This window comes from Gorilla gorilla, chromosome 15 (genome assembly GCF_029281585.2).
Source record: "Gorilla gorilla gorilla isolate KB3781 chromosome 15, NHGRI_mGorGor1-v2.1_pri, whole genome shotgun sequence".
NCBI classification, from domain to species: domain Eukaryota; kingdom Metazoa; phylum Chordata; class Mammalia; order Primates; family Hominidae; genus Gorilla; species Gorilla gorilla.
Window position 1 is genome coordinate 117,099,777 of NC_073239.2, and position 20,984 is coordinate 117,120,760.

Here is a 20,984-nt window from a genome sequence, read left to right on the forward strand (position 1 = left end):
CAGATGACTTCAAGGGGAGCGTGTACCACCACCCCTTGGGTGCGTCACATTGCTTAGGAAGCCAGCTGTGTTTATCACTGGGTGGCTGTCAGGGCTGAGATGGAGAGGGCCAGGGCCTGGCGAGGTGGAGCAATCGGCCCAGGTGTCCCAGCAGTTGTTGCTGGAACAGGGTCTGGAACCCACAGGAGAGGCCTGAAGGACCCAGGGGCCTCTGGCTGGATGCGTTTGCCTATCAGGACCCAGAATTACTTACAGACCTGTTTAAGGCTAGGCTTGGCCTCTTTCTTGAGCTCATCTGGAGGGGTGTGGGAACACTCATTCTTCATCCTTATTCTCCCTGGCTGTGGGCAGCACTGGTCCTCAGTGTCACCAGATGGTCCTCCTCTGTGCCCATGACCCCTCAGCAGCCAAGGCTGGCCCTGCCAGATAAATGTGTGTGCCCATGGTCACACCCAGGGGCACAGGCCACATACGTTTCCCTGAAACCTTGGGCTCCAGCCTCCATCCCATCCATGTGGGAGGGAACTTGGGTCCCAGCAGTGTGTCTTTCAGCACCAAGTCACATTTAAAAGACCAGATAGACAAGCATTTTGCCAAGATCTTCCAGGGAAGATGCATGTGTGACACATTAACATTCAAATCAGGCCAGCGCGGTGCTCATGCCTGTCATCCCAGCACTTTGGGAGGCCGAGGCGGGAGGATCACTTGAGCCCAGGACTTGGAGACCAGTCTGGGCAACACAGTGAGACCCCATCTCTACAAAAAGTTAAAAAAGAAAAAAAAAAGGGCACATGTCTGTAGTCCCAGCTACTCGGGAGGCTCACTTGAGCCTGGGAGGTTGAGGCTGCAGTGAGGCATGATACGCCTCTCTACTCCAGCCTGGTTGACAGAGTGAGACCCTGTCTCAAATAAGTAAAAATAAAATTCAAATCGGTTACCTTAGTTCGGAAACTTTTCAAAGAAGTAGTCCACGAGAACTACCTCAAAAGAGCAAAACCAGCCAGGTGCAGTGGCTCACGCCCATAATCCCAGCACTCTGGGAGGCCCAGCTGGGTGGATCTCGTGAGGTCAGGAGTTCAAGACCAGCTTGGCCAACATGGTGAAACCCCGTCTCTACTGAAAATACAAAAGTTAGCTGAAAATACAAAAGTGGCACATGCCTGTAATCCCAGCTACTGGGGAGGCTGAGGTAGGAGAATTGGTTGAACCTGGGAGGCAGAGGTTGCAGTGAGCCAAGATTGCGCCATTGCACTCCAATCTGGGGAACAAGAGCGAAACTCTGTCTCAAAAAAAAAAAAAAAGAGCGACACCACATGGGAGGATGTTTCTTGGGGGAGGCGTGCTATGCCCGAGCAGGCTCCAGCACCGGGGGCGCTGGTGTGTCAGGAGCGCACCTCCAGGCCGGTGTGAACTCTGCAACTTCACATTGTACCTCCTGCCACCGCTGCTGCTTCCCCGAGCCCCAGCTCAACCTGGAGCATGAGCTCCCACCCTGAGGAGGAGGCTGTCAATACTGTGTTTCTTTCCAGGGAGGCAACGGGCGGGTGCGATGTTGTCACTTAAGTTGCCACCTCTGCATAAGAGCTCTCTGATCAGAAAGCAGTTTATTTGTTGACCCCAGCCAGCCTTGGCTCTCGGGTTGGGAAATACAGTCACGGTATCCATGGAGACCTCTTGAGGTGGAGACGGGGCGTTAAGTCCTTCTCAGGCAGTCTGAGGTGGCCAGAGTCTGAAGCAAGCAGCCTCTATGGAGCGAGGGGAGCAGGTGGGCCCAGCCTGAGCGGGGCCTCTGCACAGCCAGCTTTCCCCCAGCCAGGGTCTCCAGCCAGGGCACCCACAGGCCCTTTCTCTCCCAGGATGAAGCCTGCTGGGAGCGTGAATGACATGGCCCTGGATGCCTTCGACTTGGACCGGATGAAGCAGGTGAGCATGCCCTCTGCCCTTCTCTCAAGAGGCTGAGGGCAGCCAGCAGGCAGGGGACCGTCTCTGACCAGCACGGCCAGGCAGGCCCTGGGAGCTCACATGTAGCTGCCAAAAGGCCAGTCAGGGAGCAGCCATGGCAGAAAGGGGGTGCCCAAGCCTGTCCTTCGTCCCCAGCCCCTGCCATCACCAGAACTAGGACATCCCTCAACCTTTCTGGGCACCTCCCTCAGGCCTGCCTCTGGGGCTTTCTGCCCCGAGGAAGCCCTTAGTTTCAGTGGCGTCTACCTGAGGGAGGTGGCAGCAGGATTTTCCCAGGCCTCCCATGCCGTCCCCCCTCAGCGTGGGAAGGGGGCCACGAGGAGACAAGGGTGACAGATGCAACTCTGGAGAGGCCCAGGAGGCCCCAAGCCCTTTGGACATGGCCCGGCCCAGGCCGGCTTTTCCGTCTCCACTGCCTGTCCCTTCACCTGGACACTCCTCTCCCAACAGGAGATCCTAGAGGAGGTGGTGAGAGAGCTCCACAAGGTGAAAGAGGAGATCATCGACGGTGAGTGCAGCCCCACCGGGGAGGGTGGCACCCAGGTGCGGCCGCAGGACAAGGGTCCCTGTCACCCAGGCTGGGGGCCTCCAGTTTTGAGCTGGAGCCCATACTGCACTGGGCCCTGTGAGAGATTTCATTCTTATAATCTCTAGTTGAGGAAACAGGCTCAGGAAAGCTGAAAGCTAAGTGGCTTGCCTAAGAATTTGTAGCTCCCTGGTAGCATGACACCCGAATCTGACCTTCCACATCCCCGGCACCGCACCTTCCTGGAAGATCCACGTGGGAAGAGCATGGAGGGGAGACCCTAGCATCGTTCCAGAGCCAGGTCTGGAGGAGCCACCTGAGCTGCTGTCATTCCACCCCCTGGTGGTTTATACTGCCTTCTTGATACTGCCACCTCCAGTCACTGGTGTTGGGCTTCTGAGGTGACCACTCTGCCTTCCTGGGGGTACAGGGAGACCAAGGTCTACAGAAGCACCTTCCAGGCTTGAGCTCGTTCACAGCCTGCCTGGCCCTGGGCTGGGGAACAGGCGGGGAGCAGCCTCTGGCTCCAGAGCAGGGTGGGTCTCAATGCATCACATCCGTCCTTCCGGTTCCCAGCAGAGCCTTTGAGTGATCTGGCTCAGATCTGCAGCCAGAGGAAAAGGGGGAGTGGGCAGGGCAGACTCAGTCTAGGGACGAGCTGTGCAGCACAGACAGTGCCAGCTCCCCACGTGCCTCCCCAACCAGGGTGATAAAGGCTGACACCTGGGTGTGTAGCTGGGTCTGGCCCCCAGGGCATCACAGTGACCGGGGCAAAAGGGTCCCACAAGCGCACAGGGGTGGAGGCTGATGGCAGAGGGAAGAGGCAGGTGGGAGCCCAAAGACCCAGGCCTCCTCCCCCAGCCGGCCCACCCTTGTTTGAGCAGAGAGCACTCAGTTCCTCTCAGTTCCTGTTTGTCCAGTTCCCCCAAAGGCCTGGGCTGGGGAGATAAGGAGTTAACAAATGAGGGGAATGAGGCAGCCTGGGCGATAGGCAGGCACTCGGCCAACTGGTCACACCGCCTTACTGCTGGGTGCCGTCTGGCCCCAGGCATAGCTGGGTCAGAAACCCAGGGCCTACCACAGCCTCTCCACCTGCTGTGGGTGCAGCCCCAGGTGGAACCCACCCTGGCTGAGAGCCCGGGGGTAGGCATGGGCCATACCAGGGGCTCTGAGAAGCAGCTCCCATCCCCCAGCCCCCACCACCTTCTCCTGGCTGTTGGCTCTTGGCCCAACAAGGTCCATCCAGAGAGAGGCCTGAGTTGACATAGAGGAGGGGGAGTCCGGGAGGGGATGGATACCAGAGGAAGGAGGGAAAGGCCCAAGTTTGGGAGGCCGGGGGTTGGAGCACTAGCTTGGGGTGGTGAGGAAGCTGGGGGGGAGGCAAGAAGACGAGAGGACCCTGCCTCTCCTGAGGAGTGAGCAGAGCCAGGGCAGTCCCTGGGGTCCAGGGCCAAGATTTCCTGCTGACCCCTGCAGGAGCTGGGAGGGCAGAGCCTCAGCCTCCACTATGTTGGGGGAAGGGCTCCCGGGCCCCCGGCACCTGGACACCCACCTGTCCAGAGCCTACAACGACCCTGCGTCCCCACACAGCAGCTCCTCACACCAGAGTTCTGGTGCCCAGCACTCCTCAGCAGCAATGAGGCCACAGGCAGGGCACCGGCCTCTGTCCCTACGCCAGGTCCTCCCCTAATAGGGCAGTGGCAGCAGGGGCCGCCGCAGAAGGAATGGCAGATGAGACCCAAAGCCTTTGGTCATCACCCCAGAAGTCTATGCCAAAGCCTGGGGGGTGCTCCCAGGAGATGGAACAGGGACACACATACCAGGCAGGTCCACGCCAGGGGTGCGGGGCCCTGATGAGGAACCGGGCTGCACTGGTCATGGCTGCACCTGAGCCGCCGCCACCTGTCCCGCAGCCATCAGGCAGGAGCTGAGTGGGATCAGCACCACGTAAGGGGCCGGCCTCGCTGCGCTGATTCGTCGAGCCCATCCGGCGACAGAGGACAGCCAGGAGCCCAGCCAGCCCCAGACTCCAGTGCACCAGAGCACACACGGGAGCCTGGGCGCACTGCTGTGAAACGTCCTGACCTGTGATCACACATGACAGTGAGGAAACCAAGTGCAACTCCTGGGTTTTTTTAGATTCTGCCTGACACAGAACACCAGGTCTGCTCGTCTTTTTTGTGTTTTATATTTGCTTATTTAAGGTACATTTCTTTGGGTTTCTAGAGAGACCCCCCTAAGTCACCTGCTTCATTAGACGGTTTCCAGGTTTTCTCCCAGGTGACGCTGTTAGCGCCTCAGCTGGCGGTGACAGCCGGCCCAGCGTGGCGCCACCACATACCGCAGAGCTGTCCAGGCACAGCTCCGTCCCCAGCGCTCATGGTGTTGAAACTGTCTGTCATGCACCACGGTGTCTGTGTCCACACAGTAATAAACGGTTTACTGTCCGCACCCTCGGGCTCAGGCCCTCGCATTGGTCCATCACGCTCCGGGCTGGGGATGCCCCTTTTCAGAGAAGGGCCCGGGACCATGGTGACCAGGAGTCATAGGAGCAAGATGGCGGTCTTCGACAGGAAGCCGGGCTCAGAACATTCCCAAGCCCCGGGAAGGTGGGGTGGTGTCCTGAGGCTGGGCCTCAGGTCCTGCCTGTAGGGAACTCCCTACGGGATCTCCAGGAAGATGGTCCCTCAAGTGCAACCCACACCCCCGAACCTCAGAGGACTCCACGTGCATTCTGACGGTCAGGGCCCTGCGAGCGTCCTGTTCAGGGGAGGGATGGACTTGGGGCTCAGCAGGCACCAGGCAAATGCAAGGCAGCTTTGCCTTCTCCTCGGCCCCACAAAGTCTCCTGGGAGGACCACCTGGCCTGCAATGGGCTGTCCCAGGCCCCTGCCCTGAGGCAGCAGCCAGAGACAGAGGTTCTGACCCTCAGCTTCAAGGAACCAGGGCCACCAACAGGCAGGCCTTGAGATCCTGTGACCATTCATGCCCCCAGTTCTCCCACATGACCTCCTGCAGCCACAGAGCAGTGTGCCCAGCAGCCCCCAAGGGCCATGGCAGGGGAGGGAGCCGGCACTGCCTGCTGGGACCCAGTGGCTGATCTCAAGGGCCGGCTCCTAGCACACTGCACGTTCTTGGGCTTCCCGGCAGCCCTAGCAACAGGAATATGACCACTCTGCCCCTTAGGAGGCTCCGCTCTCTGAGTGGCTTCGCCTAGGCTTCACCTAGGTCTGGTGGCACTTTTAACCCAGGGCCTGCAGACCACAGCTCAGAGCTGCTCTCTCCCACTTCCCTGCCGCCCCCCAGGCCAGGAGTCTCCTCAGGAGCGCTCAAAGGACTGTCTTCGGAGCCACCCTCCAACCCTGGGCCCGGCCTTCAGTTTGTGGGTGAGGCCTGGACATGCCCCTTTGCGCTGTCTGCAGAAAAGTGTGCTGAACGAGGCACCCCCTCAGGCACAGCAGGAGGAGCGGGTGCTCTGGGTTCCCCTCAGCCTGTGGGCGGGCCTGTGTGCACAGGGAGGGGCCGCCCGGCTCAAAGTCCTGGTGCCGAGGCCAGCAGCACTTCCTTTGCAGAACAAGTCCTGGGCTCAGGCCTCTTCCCAGCGCCACTCAGCAGGCTGCCCACTCGGACATGGGAGGCTGGCACTGTGCGGGGCCACTCCCAGGTATAGGGGGAGACCTGCATCTCCCAGGTCAGCAGGGACAGCCCCTGGCACCCCACTCATAGAGAGGCCTTCAAGCCCTGACTGTAGCCTCAGTCTCCATTCCTAAGTCCTGGAGGCTGAGGCCGCCTTCCCCAAGGCGGTGGTGGGAGCTGCATCCACTGCTGGATTGCAGTGGGCCCACTCCATCCCTCTGGCAGGGAGGGCCTCGTTCAGGCACCCCTCCTGCTGCCTGCCCACCTCTGGGACATCAGGCCCCACCCCAACCCAACCCAGCCCTGCCCTCCAGGAGAAGACAACCTCCTAGGTCCCAGCTGCACCCTCAGCCCTTCTGTAGAAAGGACCGACACATGTCCCACATCACACACACTCCCAGGACGCTGCCTGACCTGCATCCCTCTGAGCTGTGGCTCACCAGGACAGTCACCTGCCCGGCCAGCCCCCGGGCTTGTGTGCCAGATCTGGGCAGAGCTCCTCCAGCCCCACCTCCGAGCTGGTGTGGGGGATAGACCCTCTCTGGGCTCAGGGACGCTCCCTGCCGCGGGAGGGCATACAGAGAGCAGGAGGTGAGCAGGCCCAAGGGGTGGGGGCAAGGCAGGTGGTGTGGGCTCAGGGGGATGGAGGAGCTAGCCTCTGCATGGCTCAGCCAGGCAAGGGAGCAGTGGGATCCCCGGGCTGCTAGGAGGGATTTGGGGCCACACAGATGACCAAAGTGAGCTTTCTGCTGTCCACACCTCAGTGTGTGTGCACACCACAGTGGCAGGCCCTGAGGGAGCACTGCCAGCAGCAGCCACCGTCCCACAAAGAGCCAGGAGTGCATGGCAGGACCTGGGCCTGGCCTGGACGAAGCGGCACTCAGGCCTCAAGCTCCACCCATCGGGGCGGCCCAGCGCCCCATTCCCTGGGGCCAGGCTCAAGCCCAGACCACCCCCTCAGAAGCACAATCCATGGGCTGTGAAACAAACGCCGGGTTTAATGTAGGGCACAGGCACCCCAGAGGAGTCAGCTCCGTGGGAACCGTGGGCTCAGAGCACCCAGGTCACGGTGGGGCAGGGCCAGGCCTCACCTGGGGAGGCCCAGAAAGGGAGGGCCACACTCAAGGTCCAGGGCAAGTCCACGTGCAGACCTGCAGCCCACACTGCTGTTGCCAGGTGTGGCTGCGCGGGACACTCCTCGGGGACAAGGGCAGCAGTCCAGAGCACAGGAAGGAAATGTAGCTTCTCAGTGCTGGGGTGCAAGGCTGAGGGGCCGATGGGGGACAATGGCCACCACCAGGAGGCAGCCCGGGCTCACAGACCATCCTTTGCCAGCCTATACACCCGCTTCACCCTGGCGTAGGGCCCCAGGGAGTCCTCAAACACAAAATCCCAGAGCACCTTCACCCAGGAGTGGTGCTGTGGCAGGTGGTCGTAGTACTCGGGCGCGATCTTCCGCACCTGTAGAGAGGAGGGCGGGGCTCAGGGGCTGGTTCTCCTCGGGGCCGCACCCGCGAGCGCACACACAGACACCTGAGCACACGCGGTGGGCATGCACACGCGTATTCATGTACAAACATGTCTGCACGTGCACACACCCACACACACACACAGGTGTACATAATGCAAACACACCGTCGCCTCTGGGGTGCCCATGTCCAGCTTGGCCAAACACAAGGCCACCCCTCTGGTCCTCCCTGCCAACCACCACTTCCTGGGTGCCCGGAAGGCTGGCGCTGGCTGCTGGAGGGCCTGGTGGCCTGAACTGCGCCCAGGACGCTGTGGCAGAGGCACCCACGGGCTCAGTTCAGAGCGCCTGCCCCAAGTGGTAGCTGCAGAATTCATTGCACCACTCCACTCGGCCCCGCCTTCTGACCCGGCCGACCCCACTGCTCGGGGGGTTCCCCCGCAGCGCCTGCACAGTGCTGCGTGTCCGCCTGAGTCCTACCAGGCCACAGTGTCACACCCATGCATCTCAGCCCTGTGACCCGCCAACCTTGGCCTCAGCCAGCCTCACTGCTTGTCATGTTCCAAGGGCCTCTTGAGCACCTGCTGTCCCCTCCAGCCTTTGCTCTACACAGACACCCCCACCCACTTCCTCCAGGAAGTGCTCCCAGCTTCAGCGCCCGCAACTGCGCCACCACCATGCCGCCCCACTGCTCAACGGCATGCAGCCTTGGCCCAGTTCCCATCACAGGGATGCCCTCCCTGCCCCCCCCCCCCCGCCAGGATGCCTTTCCTGCCCCCTCTTTGCCCTGTCACCTCCTAAGGATGCTCTCAGGACGCAGGGAGCCTGGCCGCAAAACCAGGACAGCGGGGCCAGCACCAGGCACCCAGAGCCTCTCACTTTGCTCAGGAGAGGTAAAGGCTTGTGGCTCACGCCAGGCACTCTTGCCAACTTGCTCTGCCATCTCCTGAGGCGGGCACCTCTCCCCTCCGCCCCGTCACCTCCTGAGGCGGGCACCTCTCCCCCTGTGCCTCTGCCTTATCTATACAACAGGGATAATGGATGAGGAGGCAGCTACCTCCTGGGCTGTGGTGAAGTTCAAGTGAGATGGTCCCTGGTGCAGAGCACCGCCTTGGTACTGGCAGCCAGAATGGAGGGCACAGGCCACGGCCCAGGCTTGGAATTTGGTCTGAGGGATTCCAGAGTCACACGGGCCACGGTGCACACGCATACAGGGACGTGTGCACAAACACCTGCACAACCAGGTAAGTACTCACATAACCACACACAGATGCGTGTGCGCACGCCCAGGCACACATGCAAATACTTGCGCACGTGGGCAGGCACCCACACATAATCACAGGGCAAACATGCTCACACACAGACACGTGCACACCCCGGTGCACACAGAGGCGTGTGCTCAGGCGCTCGAACACCTCCCCAGTGCCACCTCCTCCCGCCCCCTTTGCCACAGTTAACTCCAGCTCTTTCCAGGCAGCCAGAGGCTACCCAGGCACAGGCTGGCAATGGCTGAGGGACGGCTCCTCCTCCCCCTTCCCCTTCCTCCTTTCTCATCCAGAAATTCTCCAGCTCCCAGTCTCCTAAGGCAAAGATGCCCATACCTGGGGCTTCCACTCCCCATCAGCTCTGCCCAAGCCCCGTGGGCTGTGAAGGGCAAGGCCCACCCTGTCCTCTCTGGCCCCTGGAGGGTCACAGGGCAATGACAAGGAATGAGCAGGGAAAGAGGCTGCAGACGGGAAGGATGGTGCTTCCCGTGCAGTGTTGCTAATGCTGCCCCTCTTCAAGGAAGACACCCTGTCAGTATCATGGCGGCATCAAGCAGCCTGGGCTGTGAAATGCCTCTCGGACCCCACCTCCCTGAATTTGCTTCAGCCTCCAGCAGCGGACTCGCCTGTGTTGTGTGGCCTTTCCTCCTGCCCTGGGGCAAGTGCAAGTGGCCATGCCATGACTAGCACAAAAAGGGAGAGGCTGCTGGGCATGGCCCAAGGCCCTTCCAGGGCCCCCACCTCCTCCGATGGCCGTGCAGCCCTGCCCTGCCACAGCCCTGCCACCCCAGCCACATACCAGCGGCAGGTTGTAGCCCGGGATGCTGGGGAAGTCGTGGTGCTCCACGTGGTAGCCCACATTGAAGGTGATCCAGTTGAGAGGCCCATAGTAGGAGTAGGTCTCGTGGCCCTTGAGGAACATGTAGTGCTCGGCCACGAAGTGGCCCGAGATGGGGTGCAGGCCCAGGCCCAGGAAGGAGCTGGCCAGCAGGTAGACCACGGGCTTGAGCCCCCAGAGGGCAAAGATGGCCAGGTCGGCCGCCAGCTGCACCAGCGTGTTGAGCACCTCCATGCGGGTCACGGCCTTGGGGTGGACGCAGAGCGGCCGCAGCGAGTAGAAGAAGGGCTGCAGCACCAGCCACAGCAGCTTGCGGGCGGGCGTGCAGAAGAACCAGCCCTCCAGACGCGTGGGCACGTCCACGTCCAGCCCATCGCCACCCAGGTAGCGGTGGTGGTCCACATGGTACTTCTTGAAGGAGGCGGCGTAGGGCACACCCACGGGCAGGTTGGCGAACACGGCCAGCCAGCGGTTGCGCGCCGCACAGCCCGTGCCGAAGGCCGCGTTGTGTGAGATGTCGTGGATGGCCAGCGTCAGCGAGTGGTTCACGCAGCCTCCAAAGGCGTAGGCCCAGAACAGCAGCCAGCGCCAGGCCAGCCCGCGCACCAGCCAGCAGGCCAGCAGCTGCACCAGCACCAACGCCAGCACCGCCCACTTGAGGCGCGGGTCCGGCCGCATCAGGGCCTTGATGGCTGGGTACTTGGCTGCAAGGAAGACGGGGAGGTATGAGGCCCTGCTCAGTGGGGCTGCACCCCGACCTCCTCCGCTCCCACTGCAGTGGCCGAGGGGTGAGAAGGTGGGAGTGGCCAGCAAACCTCGCTGGTCCCTTTGCCCCTGCACACAGGCCCTGTCCCTCGAGGGCCTGCTGGCCCCCACCCTGGCCGAGCCTCATCCCACCAGACTCAGAGGGCAGGACTCCAGCAGGGGCACATGTGGCCCACGCTGGCAGATGGGCCCTGCTGCTCCCCGAGCCAGGCCTCATCCCAGCTTGTTCCCACCCAGCAGGTCTGGGCCAGCGAGGACGATTTAGAGGCTGTGCCTCGGTGCTGTCTGTGTACTCAAGCACATGGGGGGCCTCAGCCAGGAGGTGGGGGCCCAGCGCCCGCAGCAAAGTGGTCCCAGGCAGGGAAGCAACGTCTTCTGTCAGGCAGGGCAAGGAGGACCTGCTGGCAGCTCCCACTCAGGAAGGCTCTGGCCCAGGCGCAGGGCCAAGGAAGTCGCATGCAAAGTCCCCTTTGTGTGTCTGTATGTAGGCTGAGACCGCAGGTCCGAAGGCACCACTGCCCACTGCCTCCCTCTTACCCAGGGACGCCCCTGCCCCCAGGGCAGTAGCCAACCCACCTGGGGGCCGGCCAGCTCCAGCCCCACTCCCACCCCAACACCCCCCCCACCCGCCCCCATTCCACAGGCAACCAGCCGCTGCTTCCCCTTGGAAGGAGACCAAACCTTGGGGCAAGAGGGAGGGGCAGGCCACACCTGTGCCAGGTGAGCCACAAGCAGGCAGCTCTGGGGAGGGCCAGCCCAGGCCTCCAGCTTTTGGGTGCAGGCAAGCATCAGCCACTCCTGCACCCCTCAGAGGTGAGAGCCATGACAGAGCCTGGCAGCCCTGACCTTGGAGAATGGGCCTCACTTTCCCCATCTGCTGAACAAAGATGCTAAGCTCTGCCTATGCGGTGCACCCTCAGGGTCCCTCCCTGTGCCCGGTGCAGCCGCCTTCCGGGGAGCCCCGTGCCCTTCCCGCTTTCCTCAGCACCTCCTAGGACTCAGCTGCCCCTCCAAGCCCCAGCCTTCCCTCAGGGGCCCCACTGTGGACCACTGGAGAGAGGAGAAACCTGCACACAGAAGGACAGCAGCGCCCACCCTACCAGCCCCTCACCCGGCCCCAGCTATGGGCTGGTCCTGTCTCCCATGGGTGTGCTGGGGCCTCCGGAGCCACTGGGACCCCAGAAACAGCCACTGGGCTGGCCCATCTAACAGGCATGCCCCTAAGTCCCCTCTGAGTGGACTCTGGGCTGTTTCCAGTGTGGCACATCTGGCAAGAGGCCTAGTGCAGGCGGGTCCCAAGAAGCCTCAGGGGCCCAACCCCAGCCATCACCTGGCCAATAGCAGGGGCCCCACCAGCCTGCGTCTTCCCATCTGGGAAATGGGGACGCCATTCCTCTATGCCCGTCAGGCTGTGGAGAGGCCAGCACATTAGTCTGAGCCCTGGGGGTGCCAGCACTCAGTAGGCACAAGCTGGTACTATTGTCATTAAAGGAAGTGCTCTGATCTAAGAGGAAAAGCTGGTCTTGGGGCGATGGCCTGGCCCTGGCTTGTTTCAACAAGAGCAGGCCCAAAGCTTGCAGGCTTGGGAGCCACCAACTGGAAGTAACTAAAAACCGAGCAGTGCACGAGGCAGCTGAGCATGGGCAGCGCAGGGCGCGACTCAAGGAGGGAACAGATGCAGGGAGCCCCGGGTCACCTCACCTGCCTGCAGGCACCTGCTGGACTGCAGCACGTGGCTGAGGGACCCCCAAGGAGCTGAACGAGCAGAGAATGGCACTCAGGGAGCCCGAGACACCCACACTGCAGGTATAGGGGGCTCCTGCCAAAGGCCTGAGGCCCAGAGAAGCTTTGCTAGAGCAGGAGCTCCATGACAGTTCTGAAAACAGCAGCTGCTGGAGCTTTGCACCCAAGGAGTTCCAGAGGTGGCACAGGCTGGGAGTCCCAACCCACTGGGCAGAAAGGCCTCACTGAACACCCCAGCCTCCAGTGGGCCCCCCAGAAGCCCTGTCTTAGGAGTGGGTCTACTCTGCACCCACCCAAGGTCAGTTGACTGACTCCTTGACAGGAGAAAACAACCCACGCTTTTTGCAAAGATTGCAAAGATCTACCATCTTCAGCTCCAGAGCGCCCAGGTCCCTGGGGGAGTGGGAGTGGGGACGTGCCAGGAACACTTGGGACCACGCCATGCAGACTGGATGTGCAGGAGAGGGTCGTGGCTGAGGTCACCCTGGGTGCAGTCAGGATGGAGTAGTAACTGAAGCCAGGACTTGGAGGTGGTCAGCTGCCAGGGGCCACAGAGGTTCAGGGGCAAGAAGACAGAGCAGGTGTCCCTCGACTTAGCCAGGTCATGGTGTCTCAGCAGGAGCCATTCCGGCACAGCCCAAGGCAAGGCGAGGGTGAGATGAGGTAGCAAGGGTGGGTCTGCCTAGGGCATAGGGCAGGGAGGGCAACAGGAAGGCACCAGAGGATGGCAGGATGGGAAGGAGATGCCAGGGTGGGCATCATGGAGATGCCAGGGTGGGCATCATGGAGATGCCAGGGTGGGCATCATGGAGAAGGCAAGGGGCACTGGAGCTGGGTGCCAAGGGGACTCAGGAACTCCTCGAGAGCTATGGAGCATTATTTCTGGGTGTCTGTCAAGGTGTTTCCAGACTGGCAGAGGGTAAGTGGACTGAGTGAGGAAGGCCCGCCCACAATGTAGGCCAGCACCATCCAATCAGCTAGGGCCCCGATAGAACAAAAAGGCAGAGGCAAGGGTCTCCCTCCTGTCTTTCCCTCCCTCTCTCCTCCCATCCTTCTCTACTTCTCCCACCGCTTCCCTCTCTTGGAGCTGCAACACACGCTTCTCTAGTCCTTGGATATCAAAACTCCAGCCTTTGGACTCCAGGAACTACACCAGCACCCTCAACCCTCCGCCTGCTTTCAGGCCTTCAATATCATACTGAGGGTTCCACCATCCAGTTCCCTGGTTCTGAGGCCCTCAGACTCAGACTGAACCATGCTACCCCTACTGCCACCCCTGGGTCTCCAGCTTGCAGACAGTCTGTCATGGGACTTTACAGCCTCCATAATCACATGAGCCAATTCCCCTAATAAATCCCCTCTTTGAATGGATGGATGGATGGATGGAAGGAAAGAAGGGAGGGAGGGAGGGAGGGAAAGGAAGGAAGGAAGGAAGATAGGAAGATAGATAGATAGATAGATCGATAGATCGACTGATCCAGGCATGGTGGCTTATATTGTAATCCCAGCACTTTGGGAGGCTGAGGCAGGTTGTTTCCTTGAGCCCAGGAGGTCAGGATCAGCCTGGGCAATATAGCAAGGCCTTATTATGCAAAAAGTTTAAAAATCAGCCAGGTGTGGTGGTGTGTGCCTGTGGTCCCAGCTACTTGGGAGGCTGAGGTGGGAAGATCGCTTGAGCCCAGGAGTTCGGGGCTGCAGTGAGCCACAATTGCACCACTGCACTCCAGCCTGGGCGACAGTAATGGCAAAAACAGATAGATGATAGATAGATAGATAGATAGATAGATAGATAGATAGATAGATAGATAGATCCTATCAGTTCTGTCTCTCTGGAGAACACTAATACAGGGCCTCTTCCAGGGCCTCAAAGAAAGGGGGACAGGGAGAATGGGTGGGGCTGGGGAGTGGGAGTCAGTGGGTTCCATGGCCTTGGGCCCCATCTTCTCTGGGCCACAAGAGAGGGGGAAAGCCCAAGGCAGAGAAGGACAGGGAGAGACACAGCTCCCTGGCAGCCCCATGAGGAATTGCAGGCCTGCATGGGCTCTGGCTAGACACCCAAACCTGGCCCAGCCTGGGAGCTCTGTCCTGCTGTGGGCACTCAGCTGACCTCAGGTGTGACTCTGCCCTTCCACACCTCCAGCCTGGATGGCAGGAGTAGCTAGGCGACACATGTGCCTTGAGGGCTCTCTGCTCCGTGGGGCAGCACAGAGCCCGACGTGCACAGCCACCTGGAACCAAGATACACAGACCCACACAGACGGTTTCCAGCAGCGGCCCCAGGTGAGGCACGAGGCATCTGGGCAGGTGGCCATGAACAACAGCTGTTGCTAGAAGTCACCCTGTCCAGGCAGGACACAGAAAGGAAGGGTCTGAGGTCAGGGGAGGTGCAAAGAAGGGCTCACCAAGGTGCAACAAGGCTGACCGAGCCAAGACTTGAACTCAGGACCCCCGACTCCAGGCCTGCACAATGGTGAGCAAGGCCCCGATGTGGACTCAGACTCCATCAGCACCAATCTAGTGCTTGGCTACGCTGCCACAGAGCACCCAGAGAAAATTCTGGATCAGGTCTGGGCACAGTGGCTCACACCTGTAATCCCAGCACTTTGGGAGGCTGAGACGGGCAGATCACTTGAGGTCAGGAGTTCAAAACCAGCCTGGCCAACATGGTGAAACCCCGTCTCTACTAAAAATACAAAAATTAGCTGGACGAGGTGGCGTGCGCCTGTAGTTCCAGCTACTTGGGAGGCTGAGGCAGGAGAATTGCTTGAACCTGGGAGGCAGAGGTTGCAGTGAGTCAAAATCACACCACTGGACTCCAGCCTGGCAACAAAGCGTCTCAAAAAAAAAAAAAAAAAAAAAGAAAAAATCATGGATCAGGCTCAGTCAGACTCCTGTGTGCCCTTGGGCAAGCCCCTGTCCCTCTCTGGACCTGTCTCCTCAGTCTCCAGCTGTAAGGCATCTGCTCTGACAGCCTCTGTGGCTGGGAGCCCATGGAGGTGGGGTCTTCCCTAGGGGCCTATGGGGAAGAAGGGGCAGCAGGTGCCAAGGTGTGAAACGTCTGCACACTTATACCAGTTAGCAGGCTCACTCATAAAATGCCCGAGGGCAGAGCCAGAGGCAGGGCCTGCTGAAGGGAGGCCAGCCCAAAGCCCCCTGTACCCACAGGACAGTTGCATCACCCTGGTGCGACTCTGATGGGTTACAGCCTTTGCCCAGAAATGCTCCTGACAAATCTGCTGAGCCACTGAGCAGAGGGACTGCATCAGAAACAGGCAGCCAGGCCAGAAAGGCTGCTGTGCCTTGCCGCCAAGGGTAGCAGAGACAGGGCCCCCCCACGCCACACCCCTACTCCCAGTCACAGGCCACTCCACCCCTGCCCCTCCTGACCGGCTGGCAATAAAGTCACTTTTGTCTTGTCCCCAGCAGGGCTCCCAAAAGCAAAGGGGCCTCTTATCTCTTCCACACTGGGCCCCAGTGAGCCCCCAAGCCCTGGCTCTGGCAACATCTAGGGAGACCTGCTGTATCACCTTCCCAGGGAGGCCAAATGCCATCATATGACAGTCACTCACTGGCCACATGGGAGGTGCCCGTCACTGCCCATCATCCCTCCAACATTCCACCTCTGCCGCCACCTGCTTCCCAGCTCCCTGTTCCACCACAAACCTGCTCAGGGTTGACGATGCCACCTGGTGGCCACAGCAGGAAATGCTTCCATACAACGTGGCCTTTTCCCCACCCATCCACAGCTGAGTAACCTGACCTGGGACAAGCCTCTCCTCACAAAGGCAGCAAAGCCCTCCTAATCCCCTCCTTCCTAAACTTCTTCCTCCCAGCCCTGGCCTAATGCTCTGGGAAGCCACCTACCCACAGCTTCCATCCCTGCCACCTGAGGTTTTGTGCCAAGAGACAAGCCTGACCCTGTCCAGTGTGGGAGGCACCCTGGGACCTAGTTGGATCTGGAAAGTGTGGCAAGTGTCCACTTTCTCACCAGCCGCTCACTAAACCTGCCTTTCATTTCCAGTGACAAATATATACTGAAGGTCTGGGGGCAGCCAGGCCCCCGTACGTTACAGAGATGGGGCTACCCTGCAGCCGGGCAGCTCCGAGGCTGGGAGATGGAGCCCCAAGTTCCCCTTGTGGCTCTGGCAGTTTGGTCCTGGATTTTGCCAGTTACCACTGACAGGGCCCCAGCCCCGGCCTTTCTGAAGCAAATAATCCAGCAGCAGCCAGCAGTTTCGCTTCCGGGATTTCCTCTTTTGTTTTTCTTTATTTGAATTTTTGTATTACCATGTGTGCCCTGCTTTCATAATTTAAAAACAAACAAAATTACAAAGCTATTCATTTTCAAAAAAAAAACAAACCCAGAGCTTGCCTCTTACTCCACCGGCCACGCCTGGCTGGGTCTCTGATGGGGCCAGTCTTGCTGGCTCCGGTCCTGCCCTTTCAGTTCAGGGAGCCTCAGCCCTGGCCTAGGAGACCCCACTTTCTTAGGAAGTTATGTTCTGGGGAGCATGTCCCCCTCCCAGGCAGGAGCTGGAGACGGACTTTGGCCCCAACCCACAGAGCTCCTGGAGCCAGCTCTTTGCAAGGACTTCCTGGATTCTGACTGTCAGATTATGATCTTTATTGAACATCCCTGGGCACCCAGGAGCTTGGCATAGGCTGCAGGAGCCAGCTGGGTGGGGCAGGAGGCTGCCTGAGCACCAGCCTGGCCTGTGTGTTCCCCGGCAAGTTGCTTCCCCTCTCTCAGCCTCACTCCTGCCTCTTCTAGAAAGAGATGCTGGCAGTCACACAGAGCATTTCTCCGAGGCCTGGGAATAGCATAGGCATGGAGGAAGTAGAGTATTCCCTGTCCTTAGGGAAACGACAGGCCTTGCCAGGTCTCTGAGACATTAATCATTATCATCGCAGCTGATACTCATCAAGTCCTGGAATAAGCACTTTACATATCACCTCGTTTAATCTGCACAGCAGCCCCATTAGGAAGGGTATGATTAACCCCTTTTAATTTGCCCAGGCCCCGACTCCTTCATCTGTTTACAGATTCACCCGTGGCTAATAAGTGGGTGTCAGGGTCCTTGCCAGGAGTTCAGCTCCACAGCCAAGCTCTTGAACTGTGCCCCAAAGAGCCCAGAGCCCAGAGGGCTTGGAGCCATGGAGGGGAACCCAGAGAAGGGGTCCCCATCCAGCTGGGCCAGGTCTGGGAGCAGTGGAGGGGCTTTCTGCAGGAGGTGGGACTGAACTGAGTGAGCAAGGCTAAGCAAGACAGAGCCTGGCAGAGCAGGGAGGAGGGACATTCACCTGGGGAACAGCTTGTGCCGGGGAGGGAGGGAATGGCACATTCCAAATTTATTAGCTGAAAACAACAGGTGGAAAGGAAGCCCCTGCTTCCTCCCTGCAGGAAAGGGAGCGTGGACCAAGCTGGAGAGCCCGCCCTGAGGACTTGTGCTCCCCAAGCCCTGGCCCCAGGTGCCTCTCCCTTTTCCAAGTCTTTCAACCTTCCTAGCCACTGCCTCTAGAAAGCCTCCTGGATTGGTTCCAGGGCCTGTGGCTTCCCTCTTTAGAGAGAGCTCCTTCCCCATGTCCTGGAGGGCCAGGTACCACCCCGGGCACCTTCCCAGCTGAGGTATCATCTCATCCTCACACCTACTCTGCCTGGTAGGACGACTGCCCGTTTTGCAGATTGGGAAAGTGAGGCCACAGCCCAGAGTGTCTGGATCCCTCCAGGTGGCCCTGAGGTAGGCCCAGCTCCTATTCTATGGATATGAGCTCCTAGGGACCAGGACACTGGCTGCCATGTGCCTCTTGCCTTTTCCATATGGGGCCAGATACCCAATGAGTCCTGTGAAGTGAAGCTGGGGATAGCCAGGGGAGGGGACAGAAATGCAAACAGGGCCAAGGAGGCCCCTGCTCCAGCCTCAGCCCCACCTCAGACCTGCTGAGGGGCAGTAGCCAGGACACCTGCCCTGTTCACATGATGAGCAGGGAGGGAGGGTCAGATGACCCCCAAGGTTCCTCCCAGCCCTCCCCAGGAGTTCCACAGCATACGGGAGGCAGCTACCACTGCTGGGACCAGACGATGCTGGGCTGCACCTCACCTCCCAGGAGAAACCACAGCAGTCACAAACCCACATAGAGGCTTCCAGCTCCTGAGGCCCCAGTTACCCCGGGATGCAGTCACAGGCTAGCCACCCAACGTATCTTGGGTTTCAAACATTTAAAAGTCATGGTATCTCAGTATGCTGCCATGGGATTAAAAAAAGAGGAAGAAAGAAAAAGTTGGCTGGGCGCAGTGGCTCACACCTGTAATCCCAACAGTTTGGGAGGCAAAGGCGGGTGAATCACCTGAGGTCAGGAGTTTGAGACCAGCCTAGCCAACATGGTGAAACCCCATCTCTACTACAAATACAAAATTAGCCAGGTGTGGTGGCAGGTGCCTGTAATCCCAGCTACTCAGAAGGCTGAGGCAGGAGAATCGCTTGAACCTGGGAGGCGGAGGTTGCGGTGAGTGGAGATCGCATCACTGCACTCCGGTCTGGGCGACAGAGCAAGACTTCCTCTCAAAAAAAAAAAAAAAAAAAAAAAAGGTTGTTCAGGCCAGGCGTGGTGGCTCATGGCTCATGCCTGTAGTCCCAACACTTTGGGAGGCTGAGATGGGTGGATCCCTCGAGCTCAGAAGTTTGAGACCAGCCTGGGCAACATGGCAAGACCCTGTCTCTAGTAAAAATACAAAAAAATAGCCGGGCAAAGTGGTACACACCTGCAGTCTCAACTACTCAGGAGGCTGAGGTAGGAGGATCAGTTGAGCCCAGCGGGGAGAGGTTGCAGTGAGCTAAGATCGCGCCTAGCCAACATGGTGAAACTCCATCTCTACTACAAATACAAAAATTAGCCGGGTGTGGTGGCAGGTGCTTGTAATCCCAGCTACTCAGAAGGCTGAGGCAGGAGAATCGCTTGAACCTGGGAGGCGGGGGTCGCAGTGAGCCGAGATCGCGAGACTCTGTCTCTAAATAAATAAATTAATTAAATTAAATAAAACGCCCGATTAAAATGTGAAACCATCCATCAAATAAGTGCAAATTAAAGCCACAGTGAAATGGTATTGTTTCCCCATCTGACTGAAGATTACAAAGTGTGGCAACGCGCGGTGCTGACTTAGGCAGGGTTGCCTCCCGCGTGGGAGCGGGAGGGGCGGGCCTGTCTCAGCCTGTGGCGATTTGGTGGCATCTGGCAAAAGCCACTCTCCAGACGCAGGCCCTTTAACCCCGTAAGCCCGGGCCAAGGACGACTCACCGGGGCCACCTTGCTTGTGGGTTGGATGGGGCCTCTGGCATGAACGAGAGACTCCGAGTGGGTAAAGATGCCCTCCTCGCAGAGGACACAAAGCAACAAGGAAAACAGCCACCACGTAATAAGCGACATGCCAGAATAGAAGGATTCTTTAGTACAATCTTTGCTTTTTTCAAAGAAAACACGCGCGCCTCTCATTCGCGTTCGCTCCCTTCCCGGCGCTTATCCGCCCTGAACTCCAGCCTGGGGCGCCCGTGGCCGCGGGACCCAGGGGCTCTGAGCGCAGCAGGCGCCCAGTGCCTGCGGGTGGAGGCCCCGCGGCGCGCAAGCTGCCTCCCTCCGCGCCAGGGAGCGCGTGCGCCTCGTAGCGCGTCCCGGGGCCGCCCCTGCGCCCTCGCGTCCCAGCATCCCAGAGCCCCGGCCCTGGCCCCGGGAGTGGCTCGCGAGGAACAGCTGGGACGCGCTCCCTGGCGCTCGGACCCGTACTGGGGTCCTCGGAATCCTCAGGTCCCAGGGAGTTTCAGACCCGGCCAGGGTGGGGGACCCTCGGGGAGCCGGCCGGGGACCCCGGGGAGGGGAGCGGCAATGGCGGAACGCCCACTGGAATTTGGGCCAGAACTGGAGCGGCCCGTCTGGGCTAGACCCCACGACGCGACTCCAGACGGGCCAACAGGGCGGTCCCCACCGGGGTGCCCCGCGCCGCGCTCACCCAGTATCTCCTTGCGCCGCTGCGTGTGCGGCTGGTCGGTGTAGACCCACTCGAAGTCGTTGCGGCTCGCGCTGTTGCCCATGGTGGGGCGGGAGGCGCCGTTCGGAGCGCGGCCGGCTCGGCTCTGCTGCACCTGTCGCGGCGGCCGCGGCGCGGAACCAGCTCTGATCAGGGCGGGGGCGGGGGCGGGGTCCCGGCGGGGCGGGGCCAGGTGCTCCAGGCTTGGGGCGGGGCACCTCTGGCTGGGCGGGGCGGCCGGGCCCCGGCGCTCTCCAGACCCCGGCGGGTAGCTGGCGCTTTGGGAACCTCAGTTGCCTCGGTTGGAAATGGGGCTCCCCGGCAGGACCGAGGTGGCCGCGTGCCATCTGCGCGAGTCCCTGGGTCCCTCGATGCGCGGGGGCTACTGCTGCCACCGCGGCCTCCCACCGGCTGTGCGCGCCCCGCCCACCCGCGGGCAGCCGTCGGGTTTTTACCCCGGCCCGTTCTCTGCGCAGCCCCGACCCGCTCGCGGGCACGCCCCTGTGGCTCGCGCCGCCCCTGCCCCACGGAGGAGCGGCTGGCAGGATAGAGGGACTGCGGAGGATCGGCGTGGAATGGATGCGACTGTGCCAGTAAACAGGCGCTGAGGAAAGGTTGGTGCAGCAATCCTCCCTTCCTCCACCCGGCCCTTTCACCAATAATGCAAAGGGGAGATAATGCGTCTGCAGCAACCTCACAGGGATGAGTCAGACCCACTCCTGCCTTCAGGGAACTTGAGTTCTGGATGGGGACACAGGTACAGA

General features: G+C 60.3%; 2 protein-coding genes across 7 annotated transcripts in view; one reads left to right on the forward strand and one right to left on the reverse strand.

Annotated features, from left to right (window-relative positions):
- Positions 1-4,939, forward strand: part of EVL (Enah/Vasp-like) — a 173,015-nt gene extending 168,076 nt beyond the window's left edge. For all 6 annotated transcript variants that reach the window (XM_019009837.4, XM_055361542.2, XM_019009838.4 and 3 more), the window contains 3 exons: positions 1,857-1,923; positions 2,413-2,470; positions 4,402-4,939. In XM_019009837.4, the coding sequence (XP_018865382.1) occupies positions 1,857-1,923; positions 2,413-2,470; positions 4,402-4,439 (163 nt within the window). In that variant the 3' untranslated portion in view covers positions 4,440-4,939. The remainder of the gene's footprint in view (positions 1-1,856; positions 1,924-2,412; positions 2,471-4,401) is intronic.
- A 2,163-nt stretch (positions 4,940-7,102) lies between these two features.
- On the reverse strand, positions 7,103-20,366 carry DEGS2 (delta 4-desaturase, sphingolipid 2). Its single transcript, XM_004055683.5, has 3 exons — positions 20,203-20,366; positions 9,657-10,399; positions 7,103-7,585 (listed from the first exon to the last, which is right to left on the reverse strand). Exons 1-3 carry the CDS (start codon positions 20,282-20,284, stop codon positions 7,439-7,441), a joined length of 972 nt encoding a protein of 323 aa, XP_004055731.1. The 5' UTR covers positions 20,285-20,366; the 3' UTR covers positions 7,103-7,438.
- Between the last annotated feature and the right edge of the window lie 618 nt (positions 20,367-20,984).

Excerpts from the sequence above, each read along its gene's own strand:
- DEGS2 (XM_004055683.5), bottom strand. The coding sequence starts at position 20,284 with ATGGGCAACAGCGCGAGCCGCAACGACTTCGAGTGGGTCTACACCGAC. Across the intron at positions 10,400-20,202 it reads GCGGCGCAAGGAGATACTGG|CCAAGTACCCAGCCATCAAG; the intron begins GTGAGCGCGGCG and ends TCTTCCTTGCAG. Across the intron at positions 7,586-9,656 it reads CGGGCTACAACCTGCCGCTG|GTGCGGAAGATCGCGCCCGA; the intron begins GTATGTGGCTGG and ends TCCTCTCTACAG.